Source organism: Gigantopelta aegis, chromosome 4, assembly GCF_016097555.1.
Source record: "Gigantopelta aegis isolate Gae_Host chromosome 4, Gae_host_genome, whole genome shotgun sequence".
Taxonomy (NCBI): domain Eukaryota; kingdom Metazoa; phylum Mollusca; class Gastropoda; order Neomphalida; family Peltospiridae; genus Gigantopelta; species Gigantopelta aegis.
Genome location: NC_054702.1, coordinates 45,093,465 through 45,110,296, shown reverse-complemented (window position 1 = coordinate 45,110,296; position 16,832 = coordinate 45,093,465). Strand labels below are relative to the sequence as shown.

General features: G+C 36.4%; 2 protein-coding genes across 2 annotated transcripts in view; both read left to right on the top strand.

Moving 5' to 3' along the window:
• Positions 1-1,274: 1,274 nt before the first annotated feature.
• On the top strand, positions 1,275-10,617 carry LOC121372067 (calcium-binding protein NCS-1-like). The gene is made up of 5 exons (XM_041498324.1): positions 1,275-1,407; positions 2,595-2,664; positions 4,133-4,372; positions 7,517-7,701; positions 9,551-10,617. The coding sequence occupies exons 1-5, from the start codon at positions 1,405-1,407 to the stop codon at positions 9,608-9,610; spliced, it is 558 nt and encodes a 185-aa protein (XP_041354258.1). The 5' UTR covers positions 1,275-1,404; the 3' UTR covers positions 9,611-10,617.
• Positions 10,618-13,909: 3,292 nt separating this feature from the next.
• Positions 13,910-16,832, top strand: part of LOC121370602 (thyrostimulin alpha-2 subunit-like) — a 65,716-nt gene continuing 62,793 nt past the window's right edge. Inside the window, exon 1 of the mRNA XM_041495944.1 lies at positions 13,910-14,058. The gene's annotated coding sequence lies outside the window, so the exon portion shown is untranslated. The remainder of the gene's footprint in view (positions 14,059-16,832) is intronic.

Below are 16,832 nucleotides of genomic sequence, written 5' to 3'. Positions count from 1 at the left end.
CCTAGCTGTTGCCCGTATTAGTAATTCATGAATGCTTCCTTCCTATCATTCTGTAATAATGTGTTTTATAAATAACTTTAGTTTGGTTTGACGTAAGAAGAAAATTAAAAGTGTTTTGGAAATAAAAAAATAAAAATAAAATAATAATAATAATAATAATAATAATAATAATAATAATAATAATAATAATAATAATAATGATAAAATTGTGTACAATTTACAAATCAATCAGCTCAGAAATAAATAGCTTGTAGTAAATTCCATAGTATGAAAAAAACATTCATCGTGAGACGGACTATAGTTCCAAACACCTTTCACAGCAATTGTTGTGCATCCATACACAACGCCATTATTTATTATTGTATAATATGTCAAACAGTATCCACATATCGGTATTACAAAAAAATAAATTTAATGGTTTTGTACACTAATTTTTCGTATTCTGGTCCCACGTGTAAGCTTAGGGCCGAACATGCACCAGAGCCGAAAGGTCTTGAAAGTGTTGGTATCATTCTCTTTGATTACCAGCGGCCAGCGATACACTGTTGTGACATCAGACGTCATTACGTAACTGGGTGTGTAGCTTCGAGTGTTTTTTTCCAGAGAGGGCTAAAAATGTGATCGATTATTACGAATATATAAAAAATGGCCTGTCAGTTCTTTTTAAAATTTGGTAGGATTCATATACATTGTAAACGTGATATATAAGTACCGAAAGGTAGCAAAAAATATGTTTCATTACTGTGGCACTTTAATTGAGAGAGGTCGGGCAAGTGGCCTTACACCTACCCACTGAGTCATTAAACACGTTCTGGATGGGATCCACCACCGGGATACGAACCCAGTACCTACCAACCTTAAGTCCAGTGGCTTAACCACTACAAATGACATGTTGTTTGGTCTTTAAAATTGTGTATTTAATTTTTCTGTTCCGTTTTAGTACCGATACGCAATTAATTGGCATGATTTAGTCCCGTGTCCACCTTTAATGGGTCTTTTATTGTAACCTAAAATGACTCTATACCACTGTCTGGCAAGAAAATAAAGTATTGAAATGTCTGGCTGTTTTTATTACCCACAATAATAATAATAATAATAATAATAATAATAATAATAATAATATATAACGATGATTAATAAATAAATTAATAAATAAATAAATAAGGTTGAAATACAAAAATATATATTATTTTTCAGCGCCTTTCTTCTCTTTTTTTTAAAACCGTAACCCATTTTGATACATATCCTTCACCCCACTTGTGAGATTGTATGCAGCGTAAACCAACTCGTGAAACTTGATAAGCTGCGGAATTAGCAAACATTTTTACCGTGGTGTTATGATTAGTTTTTGATGTTGGGACAGCATCTCAGCACATCGTTTAACCAGTTGACAGTGACAAATATATGGTAATGATGATGATCTATAAAAAATGTTAAATACCATTTTTCACAGTTTACTGTTTTGGGCTTAACAATTTTTATTACCATGGTAACCACAAACTTTATTTGTAGGTTCCATTGTACCAAAGCAATTCTTATTGGCGATAATGTTAATTATTTGTTATCCGCGACGGTAGGACTTTCCTTTGGCACTGTTACGTATAATTCCTTTGGCACTGTTACGTATAAACAATAAAGAACATTATAAATACTTTAATAAATAGAGTTAGGGTTAGAATTAGGGTTAGGTTCAGTGACAGTGCCAAAGGAAAGTCCTTCCGAGTTGCTTGTTACTATTATTATACAGGTATGTGTAGCCCACAGGACAGGAATTTATGCAGGGTGGGTCAACAGGCGCCTGTGCAAGAAATTTAGCAGGGGGTCTAGACGGCATGTGACATGCAAAGTTTATACGGGGGTTGAGTCATGCTTCCCCGGACAACATATTGAAAAAGAACATTTTTTTTTAAGCAGGGAGGGTTTCAACACCCAAAACCCTGATCTTGCACTTACACCTGGTCTAGACTGGTGAGTGAAGATTTTACTTGTTTTTGTTTTGTTTTTGTTTGTTTTGTTTTTGGGGGGTAGGGTTAAGTCTTGCTCCCCTAGAAACTATATTTGAAAAAAGAAGACACTGAACCCCCCCTGCACATGCACCTGTTATAACTGTCATTATACTAATCATATTATAATTATTATTTATACACATGCATGTGGTTGTTACTACTAATCCTATACATGTTTAAGTTCATAGAGAAATTAACAAACTCCCATTGCTACATCTGAACCAATGGCAGGGCTGGATTTAGATCTTGGGGGTGCCCAGGGCACTTCAGGGTCGGGGTCCCCTCAACATAAAAATTAAATTACATGACAAACAAAAAAATTAACTAATTTTATAATTATTAATTTTTTTTTATAAAGGAAGTCCTTTGTCTGGGGGGCCCCTCTGGCAGGTGGGCCTGGGGCAATTGCCCCTTTTGCCCTCTTATAAATTTGGCACTGACCAATGGGATAACATTATGTTGTAATGAATGTAACGGAAATTTACTTATATGATGATGAAATTCCAACTTATTTCCACAACTAATTGACATGAGCTAGGTTGATTGTGAACTACACATGTAAATGTTTTTTGTTGTTTTTGTTCCCAGGGAAATCAGGAGTCGGCGCTGTCAGTCCTTTCACGAGAGGAGCTGAATGAGTTGATGAACCTAACCCCGTGTAAGATTCTTTTTATCGAGTAAACAAAAACACATCATTTTTACAGTGGCTTGGTAAATATCTTTTTCTTAAAAAAAAAAAGCACATTGTATTGAAAATATGAAGAAAATTTTTTTCTGAAAAGAAACATTAAGTTAGATTTAAGTAAATGAGTATCTCAAAAAAGTGATAACAATGTTGACATTCAAACTTGAGACAAGCAACCTGACAAGACTTTGGTTTTGGTTTGGCAAATGGTGCCAAATATCTGATCCTAGAAAGATGACCTTAAAATAGTTCACCTCATAACCACTGAAATCATTCAGATGTTAAAGGGACATACCTGAGTTTGCTGCAATTTTTAAGATGTTATCGACTAACAGAGACTTTTCAATAATTGTAATTAAATATCAAATATATTTTTCTGCATAAAATATTAGTGGCTGTATATTGAATGTGTTTCTGATCATTCTATTGTACTAGGTTAAATTTCATTTTATTTCCTAAAATATTTTTTTTCCGTATGTATGAAATTATTTGAAGACAAAATCTAGTTTGGGCTTCTTATAAATATTAAGACGACCAGAAACACATTGAATATTCAGACACTGATATTATAAAGAAGAAAATATATTTAATATGTAAATTTAATCGTAGAAATATTTTATTAGTTGGAAACATCTTACAATGCAGCGAAAGTCTTAGGAATATCCCTTTAAGTTTAATGACAGTACTGAACTAAAACGACCTTCCTGCACTCAGAAAAGACAACAGAAGTCCCTGTTGTGCACAAATTAGTGAGATCTAAAACCCTGTAAATAGTACAAGCATTTTTAAATTAGTTTTACTACAAGCAATTAGAAGTTTAGAAAAGCATTTTGCTGAATTAATGTCTTGACTATGATAAACTGATTTGCTGTTATACTCATAATTTCACTTATTGATGTTCATCTTAAAGCATGTTTAAACATTTTAAAAATTAATTAAGTTTTACAAATCATCTCATAATTTTTACAAATGACTAATAAATAATACTTAATTTGATTTTTCCTTCATTATCGTTCAATGTATAAAGGAACTTTTTTCGGTGTGTATAAAATAATAATAATAATTATTATTATTATTTAAAAAGTATTGTTTTTAACATGCATTAATTATTAAGACAGTTTGCTGCAGCTATAAACCATGTTCCACTGACATAGGCAAAAGTTGACTCCATCATTATCACTTCCTTTGGAAAAGTTGCATCTCTTTCTCTAGCCTTTCTGCTTCATGGTGTGAGACAAGTTAAAATACGCATTTAAAAATTTCACAATGTTTGTGTGAAAGTGTAGCTAAATTAAACTTTTCATAACCAATGTTGTGAAAGTTAATGCTATTTAAACAGTTTGCCAAATGAACTTCAACAAATATTGGTACACAACTCCTATTAGTACATATTACAGTTTAAGCTATATAATTCCATTAATTTTTGTGTTTTTTGTTTCAGTTAATCAACGTGAACTGGAGAAGTTGTTATCACGCTATGCTAGTTTCGACACCTCTGAGAGAGGAACTAATGGTATCTTGTATCAAGATGTTCTGTCCATCCCAGAATTTTCTGGAAACAAGTTTGCTCCTCATGTAATAATGAACTCTGTGGATGACGACAATCGGATCTACCCGAAACAGTTTCTTATGATCTGTGCACTGTTCAGTACACGCACTTCACCCAGTGTGAAGAAAGACTGTGAGTATACAAATTTTACAGTTTATTTTGTTTAACGACACCACTAGAGCACATTGATTTATTAATCATCAGCTACTGGATGTCAAACGTTTGATAATTTTGACATATAGTTTGAGAGAGGAAACCCACTACATTTTTCCATTAGTAGCAAGAGATCTTTTATTTGGACCATCAAAAAGAAAGGATAGCATGTACCACAGCCTTTGTCGTGTTACACTGGCTGGAATGAGAAATAGCCCAATGGGCCCACCGACGGGGATCAATCCCAGACAGACTGCTTATCAAGCAAGCACTTTACCACTGGGCTACATCCTGTGAGTATACAAATATGCATATTCAGGCAGACTACCTGTATACCTGTCTCGTTGTGTTATAGTGGCTAAGCCATCAGATTTATGTTTGGTAGATACTGGGTTCACATCCCAGTACCCACTCCCATTTAAGGCAAGTTTTAAATGCTTGCATCCTGCCGGGAGCAAATGATATTCAATCTTAAGTCTTCTGGGCTTTTACCATCAACATTTGCTGCCTGTTTAGGTGTAGATCCCTTATTACCGACACCATATAACTGTAAATAAAAAGTGTTGAGTGTGTCGTTAAATAAAAAAAATTCTTCCTTCTTTATTGCAGTCTAAATTTAAATCAAGTATCTCCCCACTATCATATCAATAATTAAAATCTTTGAAACAACCCAAAGCAATTAAAATAATTTTGTCATTGGCTGGAACTAGGGAAGGTATCTTTTTTTTTCTTCAGATTTTTAGCAGCATGTAAACCAGGAATTAAGATTGACTTAATGGGTAGATGTAAAACCACTATTATAACTTGTGACTCACTAAGCACTAACAACTGACCACAAACCGCTGTTCTGTTTAGAGAAACCAGATAGCGGAGGAGTGAGTCCAGGACGGTGGTTGAACGTTAATTCAGCACTTCTAGAATGTTTATAAAATCCACTAGCCATTGGATCAGTCAGGGCTAGCTCTGCCACTCGCCAAATTCGCCAATTGCCAATTTGAAGAACAGTTGACGAATTTAAATTTTATTTGGCGGAAAAAAAAATTGTGTAATAATTTATATTTTGTTATAAAATAGATATAGGCCTAGGTTTTGCATTTTTAGATAATTTGGAGAAATTTTTCTGATCACCCAGACCTAGCCTTGTCAGTGATTAAACATTTTACTAGCAACGATTAAAAATTCAATAGCCCTACTTTTCTTCAAGTTAATAAAAGTTTACTAAATAATAGTAATAATCAGATATGTAGCTACCTGGTGTAGATCCCTTATTGCAGTCTAAATTTAAATCAAGTATCTCCCCACTATCATATTAATAATTAAAATCTTTGAAACAACCCAAAGCAATTAAAATAAACACTAACATTGGTGGGGGTTGGGGTTGGGGCAGGATATTCATATTTACAAAATAGACTTAATTGCAACATAAATTTTGACCCAAAAACAATTCACTAGCCATCGGGCATGGCAATAGTAGTTATTTCCTAGGGCTCGAACATTGAATATCACTAGCCATGGAAGTGGGGCTACCATAATCTAGAATTGGATACAAGCTTGGAAATAATTAAAAGTTAAATGAATAAGACTATTAGTAGCCATACCTATATTCAAGCTTGCCAGAATAAGACTAAATATATACATAATTTAGGCTTATTGGAGTAATATTTTAATCATGTACACACATTTATTCAGACTTGTCGATATAAACTAATCATGCAATTGTTTATGGGTGACACCACAGCATCGTAGAGGTCTAAAATTAACGAGCTACTCTTGATTCACTAATATCACAACCTATATTTGCTCGGCCATTTACCTTTCGACCGACTGTTCAAAATTGCGCCAAATTCCCTCGATCAAAATTGCGCACCCTTTTCTCTTTGGCATTCCATAGCACCACCACCACCCCCACCCACCTGCTACCGATTTGATCGGGCTGCTGGTGCTCCCTTGCACCTGCCAGTGCAGGTGGTCCCTCCTCTCCCCTCCCCCCACCTTTTCTATCATGGACGGAGGAGCCCGCCAAGGCCGGCTCTTGTGCCCATGACAGGCGTGCACTACAACAGCTTGTTCTGAATGTACTCGTAAAACCCTATGACATGACATGTTTATGGGTGTGGGTTTTAGCTCACTTGGTAGAGTGCTCGTCTGGGGTGCATGGGTCAAAGGATCAAATCCCCTCAGTGGATCCATTCTCTGATTGTGTTTTTCCCATTCTAACTGGTGGCCCATGTCTCGTATATCAAAGGCTGTGTTGCAGGTTTCCACTGAAGACTGTGTCACAATTAACAAATATTTGACATCCAGTAGCCGATGATTAATTAATCAATGTGCTCTAGTGGTGTTGTTTAACAAAACAAACATAGGGGGCGAGATGTAGCCCAGTGGTAAAAGTGCAGGCTATGGTATGTGCTATCCTGCCTGTGGGATGGTGCATATATAAAAGATTCCTTGCTACTAAAGGAAAAATGTAGTGGGTTTCCTTTATGACTGTCAAAATGACCATATGTTTGACATCCAGTAGCCAATGATTAATAAATCAATGTGCTCTAGTAGTGTTGTTAAGCAAAATAAACGTTTTGTTGCAATAAGACAATGAGTATACGTACTGTACAAGCCTGGTCAGTCTTGTTAGAATATTGCTTGATGATTGTGTGTGCCCCCATTCCACAGAGTACTGTATAGTAGAGACTGTACGGTATATGTGAGAAAAAAATTTTCTTGTCTAATCTACACTGAATATCATGGCATCTAACCGTTACCAGGTCAACCCAGTATTCAAGTAAATGTATATGTAGGATTTTGTAATATATATTAGTTCTGTTCCGATCCCCATTGGTGGGCCCATTGGGCTATTTCTCGTTGTGGCCAGAGCACCACGACTGGTATATATCAACGGTCATGGTATGTGCTGTCCTTTCTGTGGGATGGCGCATATAAAAGATCCCTTGTTAATAATGGCAAAATATAGCAGTTTTTTTCACTGACTATATGTCAAAATTACCAAAGGTTTGGCATCCAATAGCCAGTGATTAATAAATTGATGTGCTCTAGTAGTGTCATTTAAAAAAAAAGAAAACGAAAGAAAAAGAAAAAAAAGGAAAGTTCTATCCTCTCATGTTTCAGCAATGTTTCAACTGTTTGATGAGTACAACACGGGTGTGTTCACACATGATGAAATGTTCCGCATCTACAAGATCCTGTTTGACCGGGCCCTGTCGGATGACCACATCCTTGATCTCACTTTCAAGGCTCTCCGACACCCAGACCTTGCACGACAAGGCCAGATAACCAAAGAGGAGTTTATCAAGGTGAGTTGTGTAAATATGTTAACCTGAAGCACGTTCAGGATACCTGGCCTCGGTGGTGTCGTGGTTAAGCCATCAGACATAAGGCTAGTAGATACAGGGTTCGCAGCCCAGTACTGCCTCCCACTCAGAACTAGTTTTAAGCGACTCTATGGGTGGGTGTAAGACCACTTCCAGTACACCTTCTTCTCTCTCACTGACCACTAACAACCAACCCACCCCCTCTCCTTTACATATCATTTAATGCCGTGTCGTGGTTAAGACTGGTAGGTACTGGGTTCGCAGCCCGGTACCGGCTCCCACCCAAAGCGAGTTTTAACGACCCAGTGGGTAGGTGTAAGACCACTACACCCTCTTCTCTCTCACTAGCCACTCACAAGTCACCCACTGTCCTGGACAGACATCCCAGATGGCTGAGGTGTGTACCCAGGACAGCGTGCTTGAACCTTAATTGGAAATAAATTGAAATGAAATTACATGTTCATGATGGTGAGCGATCACAGAAGTTCACTAGACTGGTTTTTTGCACATAACCTAATCTGATGAATGTGATGGTACCAGTCAATTGTTTATGAGCTTTCGACCTTCTTAACATGCCACTGACGTCTAACCGTAGTTCATTCCCCCCCCCCCCCCCCCCCCCCCCCCCCCCCCCCCCTATCTAGTTGTGGACTGTCCAAATTCCAGATATCCCAACAGTCAGTCAGATGTCTATAATCTCTTATTGTGTCTCAGGGAACCATGTTACAAAGCGATCTTAGCACTAAGATCACCTTATGAGCTCAGCTACTTTATGCGCGTAAGATTATCTTAGTTCTAAGATCGCTTTGTAAAACAGGACCCTGCATGGTTAATATGCTAATTAGCTTCTGGACATTTATTATGAAGTATATTTAACTAAATTTCATTTCAGTTTGTACTAATTAAAAAGATTTCAAATAGTACCGTAGCCTGTACGTGTGATGATATAGGGTTTCAGTCTTGAGCGGGCGTCCACTTGCCCAGGATTTGCTGTGTTAAAATTTCCTCTTATTTTTTTTATCATATCTCTATACAATAGTCTGTTAAAGTACAAAGAGTGTAAAGACATTACCTTCACTTTTATATTATGAGGGTTATTGATGCAAAATTAAAATAATTACAGGGGTCAAAATTGGCTGAAATTCCTGCTGGACAATTGGTTCGGCAAGCTTCAAATTTTGCAAGCCCATATAAAAATCTGCCAGACCAAACTTTAGCATGATTAACTCCAACTAATGTGCAAAACAAAATAATTGTTGGTTTGATGATAAAGATAAAAACAAAATCTCCTGGCCTGTCATAATGTTGACTGGCAAAAACGTGTTGGAATGGCAAGATTTCAACCACTGAGGAGTGGGACGTAGTTCAGTGGTACAGCGCTCGCCTAATGTGTGATTGATCTAGGATCGATTCCTGTAGGTGGGCCCATTGAGCTATTTCTCGTTCCAGCCAGTGCTCCACAATTGGTTTAACAAAGGCCATGGTATGTACTATCCTGTCTGTGGGATGGTGCATATAAAAGATCCCTTGCTGCTGCTAATCGAAAAAGAGTAGCTCATGAAATGGTGACAGTGGTTTTCCTCTCTCATATCTGTGTGGTGCTTAACCATATGTCCGACGCCATATAACCGTAAATCAAATGTGTTGAGTGTGTCGTTAAATAAAACATTTCCTTTTTTCAAGCACTAACTAAAATACACTACATGTACATATAATTAATGCCACTTATCGACTTGTGTTTTATTTGTAATAATTAATGCTGCTTATCGACTTGTGTTTTATTTGTAATAATTAATGCTGCTTATCGACTTGTGTTTTATTTGTATTTCAGATGATTCCTGACAATGAAATAATGGCCAGACTTTCAATAGATTTTGAGCTGTCGAGATGATAAAGATATAGTCACGGTGTTTTAGATTTTGAGCTGTCGAGATGATAATGATATAGTCACAGTGTTCTAGATTCCTAGTCTAAAATTCATAACCTCGCTGACATTGATTCAAGACATTTCGTGTTAGTTCACATTTTAACTTCAAAATCTGAGACTTCTGTGATATGGGGTGACTACTGAGGTCAGTTTTACAATTGCAATAGTATTGTGAATTCTTAAATTGCTTGATAACAGTAATATGAATAGAGATTTCTCAAAACCATTTATCTCAGCCTTCTCAGTATGTGTGTGTGCGCGCGCGCGTGTGCGCATATGTATTTACGTATGTTTGTGTTTGTATGTATGTATGTATGTCTGTGTTTGAACTTAGTTATTTGTAATACTGTCACTAGGTAGTGAAATCATGTATTGGTCGTAGACCATATTTCACTATGCATACTATCAAAACTATTGGTAGTTGAGCAAACAATTGCAATAGTTGAATTAACTATCGGTACATTGCTATCAAGGCACTGACTATCGCAACATATCGATAGTTTGATGTATTGTTACACCACTATCTGTAATATGGTGATAAATATTTATGGAATTTAAGCAGTTGTGCTATTAGACCGAATATTTCTGTCTCTGTGAAGCTTTATTTCATGTTTTATATTTATTTTTTAATGATTGTCTATTTTATATATTTATGTGACACCCAATAGCCGAGGTGTATTTTTGTGCTGGAGAGTCGTTAAACATTCATTCATTAATTTTATATTATGTATATCTTATGTTCAATGTCTTTTACATATGATATAAATATAAAATAGGCAAATCATTAAAAAATAAATATAAAACATGGAATAAATTAAAAGCTTTACAAAGACCTCGGTCTACTGTGCTATGACTGGTAGTAATATGTGTCTTTGTGCAAATGTGCATTGTTACCAAAAAACATTCTTTTTAAATACTGGAATACCTCATTTTCCTGCAGATAAATTAAATAAAAGTGTACCACACCTTTAGATATGTGTACTGTCTACATGGTTCTGGTTATATCAGTAATATTATAAAATAGAACAATAAGACCGTTAGTTTGATGTTGAGGAACCAATAATGGGCAAGTTGAGTGAAAAGCTGAAAGTTTATACATTTTGTGTTGGCATAGTCTGTACAGACATTTTGCATTGGTGTTCTTTGACAATGTGGTAAAGTTTAAGTACATGATTGTGTACACACCAGTGTAAGAGATAACTCATGTCATAACAATCACTCAGTATTTAACTAGTGTAATATTGGAGTGACGTAGATCATTTGCTGACCCAATTCGTAGAAAAATAACATGTAGTTGGTCTCGCTGGACTTCTGCTTCTTTTGTGTTGCGGCTTGTTTGCAGTTGGTTTGTAATAAATAAAATACTAAAATTAGCTTTAACTCATTTGATAAAAATGGAATGACAGACAAGCTTGTTTAGTAATCTATATGTAATGAGTGAAACTCATGTATCAGTAATTTAAAAAAAAAAAAAAACTGGTGATTGCTAAGAAAAGTCACTGAAGCAAAAGCCCAAAGTCAAATTTGTGAAATCTCATTTAACTTTATCAAACATTCATTTTACAAAAGTAATACAGCTTTGTCACATAGATTTTAGTTTATGGTACTTTTGTTTATCGGGTTTTAATTTTTTTTTTAAATCCATGTGGAATACTTCTATGGAACATTCAAAACCTGTGTACTAATTCATGTGGGAAGAAACAAATATAGTAGATTGGATTGGATAACAGATTAACGTGTCTATATCCAATTAAGGTTCAAGCACATCTCTCCCAGGCACAATATCTGACTTAGCCAGTATCTGGGTCCTGGACAGAAGAGGGGGGGGGATGGGGGGGGGGGGGGTGGAGTTGAATTGGAAATGGACAATATTGGAATAGTAATTAGTGAAAAAGATATATATATATATATATTTTTTTTTATTAAAAAGTTAACTAGCCAAAAATAAAAAAGGAATTGACTGCTCTCCAAATGTTTATATAATTTGGAGCATTGTAGGACATTCCAAAATAAATGAGAAAAAGAAGAGACTATTTAATAATTAGACAAAAAGGCAATTTTGACATAAAAGTTTGAATGAAGGTCTAAAAATTTAAAGTCTGATCTATATGTCCACGTGTGTGGCCTCGTTAAGGCCGTTACGGTACACAGCTTGTAGGGACGAGATGGGTTGCATCCCGTCAAGAAAACTCCTAGAATGATGATCATTATATGTGGAAGGTGTAGTGTAGGAGATTCTATGAAAAAACATATTTTAAAACAAAGTACATACTCCATTTTGAACCTGTACCCTTGAGAGGGTTGTTAAAGACAACTTGCTCTGATTACTACGTTAAATCTTTATCTTACCATATAAAGATTGTATTACGTTATTCAGGGGCAGGACATTGCTCAGTGGTAAAGCGTTTGCCTGATGCGCGATCGATATAGGATCGATCCCCGTCGGTGGGCCCATTGGGCTATTTCTCGCTCCAGCCAGTGCACCATGACTGGTATATCATTTTGAAGAGATACATTGGGTTTCAGTTGCTCAGCGTCATGTTCAGAACGTTACTAGTTTATCATTGCTCTAAACCATCGCATTCCTGATGGACCCGAGGCGGGACGTAGCCCAGTGGTAAAGTGTTCGCTTGATGCACAGTCGGTCTAGGATCGATCCCCGTCAGTGGGCATCACGACTGGTATATCAAATGCCGTATGTGCTATCCGGTCTGTGGGATGGTGCATATAAAAGATCCATTGCTGCTAATCGAAAAGAGTAGCCCATTAAGTGGCAATACTGGGTTTCCTCTCTCAATATTTTTCTGGTCCTTAACCATATATCCGACGCCATATAACCTTTAATAAAATGTGTTGAGTACATCATTAAATAATTTTTTTTTTTTTTTATCCCTATTATGTTATTCAGAGCAAAATGTTTGTAAAGCTTGAGTTCCTACAATTAACGTTATTTTTCATCGCTCATACAGGCTGAAGGTGTGAAGATCTAGTTGATAGAAAGAAAAACGAAATTTTACAACACCGCAGCATTTTATGCTATGATATTTGGACCCAGCCCCCTTTCAGAAATCCTGCATCCGCGCCTGGAGACACAATTTATTTTCAGTTTCATGCTCTCTCCCATCCCATTACATGACCCATGTTCTAATCTTATTAATTACATGATCTATTAACTACATGTAATGTATACATGTAGTATAAAACCTGCACGGCTTCAAGGGTGGGTGCAGAGTGAGTTTTATTGATAGAAAGGTGTGGTGTAAAGCCATAATAATAATATACTCGTTTCGCCCACTACTAACACTCTCTGAAAAGTCGGTCCATCAGGAATGCAGTTATTTAGAGCAGTGATAAAATATTAGTAATGTTCCGAACATGTCTGAGCAACTGAAACCCAATGTATCTCTTCAAAATGAGTGTAAATATATTTTAAAAGGTTTGTTAAAGTTTGTTTTGTTTAACGACACCACTAGAGCACATTGGTTTATTAATCATCGGCTATTAGATGTCAAACATTTGGTAATTTTGACGTATAGTCTTAGCGAGGGGAAACCAGCTACATTTTTCCATTAGTAGCAAGGGATCGTTTATATGCACCATCCCACAGACATGATAGCACATACCACGGCATTTGATATACCAGTGTTGGTGCACTGGTTGGAAGGAGAAATAGCATGATTTGTAATCTACACTTGCAATCGCATGATCAAATGGATTTGTTTACGTATATCAGTTTTCAGATGCTAATTTTACGTAGCCATACCTTTTATTTATTCATACTTAAGACATATTCCCCTGGGAATGTAACCATTATCTTAAATAAATAAATAAATAATATAATATAATATAATATAATATAATAATAATAAAAAATATATTTTTTAAATTAAACAATAAACAAAACAAGCAAAAGCAACGGACCCCATCTTTTAAACCAGGAAATAGAAAATTGTTGCCCGAAATTTTTAATATGTTATTGACCAAATGTGAAATAATATTATAGTTTATAGCGGTGTCGGTAAAAATAGAAATGTAGGGCCATGTGTAAGAGTTGTCTGCATCTCAGTTTATCTTTGAATTTCGTTTGAAACTGAAATGTTTTGGGGTTGTTTCTCTTAAATGACACTCCGATAGTTTTCGTACATTACGGACGTTGCCGGAAACATTATTATGACGTCAACAGTACGATTACGTTTCAATATGATTATGGACGTCAAAGTTGATTTACGTACATGTATCTGAATTTATCTTAAATACAGAAATATATGAATGTATCTGACGTCTATGAGCATATTTAACGTGTACCAGAAAGTATTAAATTACTTGGAATACGGTATATCAGAGATGGCGAAGCTGTCAACGGTTAATTGATATTTTAGTACAGTTCTACAGTATGGATATCACCAAGACAGGTCAGTTTTTTTTTAAAAAATATTATATATCTTTGTATACTAAAATATATTTAATTTATTTATTAATCAAATAAGTGTTATCAGTTAATATACTGAAAATTACGTTTCGCGGTGTATACCCATAAGCGTAGAAAATCTTTGCATTCAGACAACAAAAACAACCAAAAAACCCCAAAACAACAACGATGGAGACGTTCGGGTGAAATGAGTAAGCCTGCCTCCAACAAAAAAGAAGCCGCACACCTAGGGGGCACTGGCAGCTTTCGGGAAGGAAGTATGGGAGACGCAAAGTTACAGCTACAACTTTAAAAATTACCGTACATCAAAATGCATTCATCCCCAGAAACACCAGTAGGCCTACGACCAACGTTATACGTCTCCCACTAAACACAAATAAATTTCATGTACCGGTATTTTTGCAACTTCGAAATTCCGGGGGATGGATGCGTACCCTCAGGCACCGCGGCGCAATAATTCTGAATCAAAAGTATTATTGGTAGTAAATCTTAAGGCAGAGATGTATTTTACAGGAAATTGCGTTTCAGAAGACCTAGTTTTGAAAATTTCACGGGCGAGTATACTCTCGAATCCCCCTAGAAACTGCTTTTCATGGAGCCCCCCCACACCACCACCACCAAAAAAAAAAAGAAAGAAGAAAATATGTTAGGTTTAGGGTTAGAGTTAAGAAAATCATACAGTAATGATAACAGTAATTAATTTTGTCAAAAGGTCAACTTAAAAAAATAAACTGCAAAAACAAAAAATGGATATGGCGCCATACCCATTTTATCCTTAGGTCTGGTATTTATAAAACTTTTAGTCTAGACTCGAGACTAATAGAGTCTGAGATACTAATGTCATGACAACGCCATACGAATTGCATGTGTGTGACGTCATTTGAGATTGAGTCTGGACTCTAAAAGTGTTATAAGCACTGGCCCTAACAGAAACTCTGCTAGGATATGTTTTCGTACGTACGAAATTATTAGGATACCAAATTTAGTTTGGGCAAGGGGCCTAGTTACAAATATTAGAACGATCACAAACACATTGAACATACAGACATTGATATTCTAAACAAAAAATATATATTTAATATGTAATACTAGTTGTTACAGAATTTTATTTGTCGAAAATCTCAACAGGTATTACACTGAATTACAAAAGTCAAGCATCACGTACTCTGTACGAATTATTTATGACCCAAGGATATTTTGGGCCGAACGAAAGCAAACGACCATCATAAATCAGTTTATTATACCTCACAGATGAAGAAAGTTGTTGGTGCCAATCTTGAATTATTAACAAGTCTTCATAATGACGTCATAAAAAATGGCGTCCCGGTCTATTTTGAATTTCTCGATAATCTAAAATGAACAATAAAACTATTATTTCTGGGTCAGTCTTCACAAACAAGCTGTTAAAAGTATCAGACTAAAGAACATAAAGAGCCTATATACATCTAATGATAAAAATGGTTATTTCAGGGTGGTGGGGTGTATAGAAAGTCTCCTTTTGTTTAGGTGCATTTTGATACAGTCCACTGGTAACTAACTTCAACATTTGCACAGTTGTGCTTTATTTAATGAAGAGCAAATCGTTGTATTATAGTACTTTATTTTATCCCATCGAGAATTGTAATTCACATATTTAACATCATAAAGACATGCAGTCAAAGGGAGATAACAGCAACCACAGAATAGTCATGCATGGTAACAAAAGTCGCATTGTAGATGGTGTGGGCAAGGTTGTGGCCACTCTGTGTCTTGGCTGGAAACCAGGAAAAGAGGATTTGGCATTTTGCATTAGAAGTATATGTATCCCTCCTTGAAAGTACTCAGGAATTTTGTGTTTGCATTTCCGACAATTGCAATGTCTTTGCATAACAGAAATAAGATATTACATTGCAGTTATATCATCACTGTTTTACAGTGATTTGTGAGTGCATGTCATCACAACTATATGTATTCCAATGAGCTCTGTCCTGTTCTAATTTGATTTAGTAAACTAGTTTTGCAGTGGCAGTCCTCTATGTGGCAGTACAGGAAGGACGTATTGTCTAGTAAAGGATATCCTCAGGAGTGGCTGTGCAGGAAGGACGTATTGTTTAGTAAAGGATCTCCTCAGGAGTGGCAGTACAGGAACGACGTATTGTCTAGTAAAGGATATCCTCAGGAGTGGCAGTGCAGGAAGGACGTGTTGTCTACTAAAGGATCTCCTCAGGAGTGGCAGTACAGGAAGGACGTATTGTTTAGTAAAGGATATCCTCAGGAGTGGCAGTGCAGGAAGGACGTATTGTCTAGTGAAGGATATCCTCAGGAGTGGCAGTGCAGGAAGGACGTATTGTCTAGTAAAGGATATCCTCAGGAGTGGCAGTGCAGGAAGGACGTATTGTCTAGTAAAGGATATCCTCAGGAGTGGCTGTGCAGGAAGGACGTATTGTCTAGTAAAGGATATCCTCAGGAGTGGCTGTGCAGGAAGTACGTATTGTCTAGTAAAGGATCTCGGGAGTGGCAGTCCTCTATGTGGCTGTGCAGGAAGTACGTATTGTCTAGTAAAGGATCTCGGGAGTGGCAGTCCTCTATGTGGCAGTGCAGGAAGTACGTATTGTCTAGTAAAGGATCTCGGGAGTGGCTGTGCAGGAAGGACGTATTGTCTAGTAAAGGATCTCGGGAGTGGCAGTGCAGGTAGGACGTATTGTCTAGTAAAGGATCTCGGGAGTGGCAGTGCAGGTAGTACGTATTGTCTAGTAAAGGATCTCGGGAGTGGCAGTG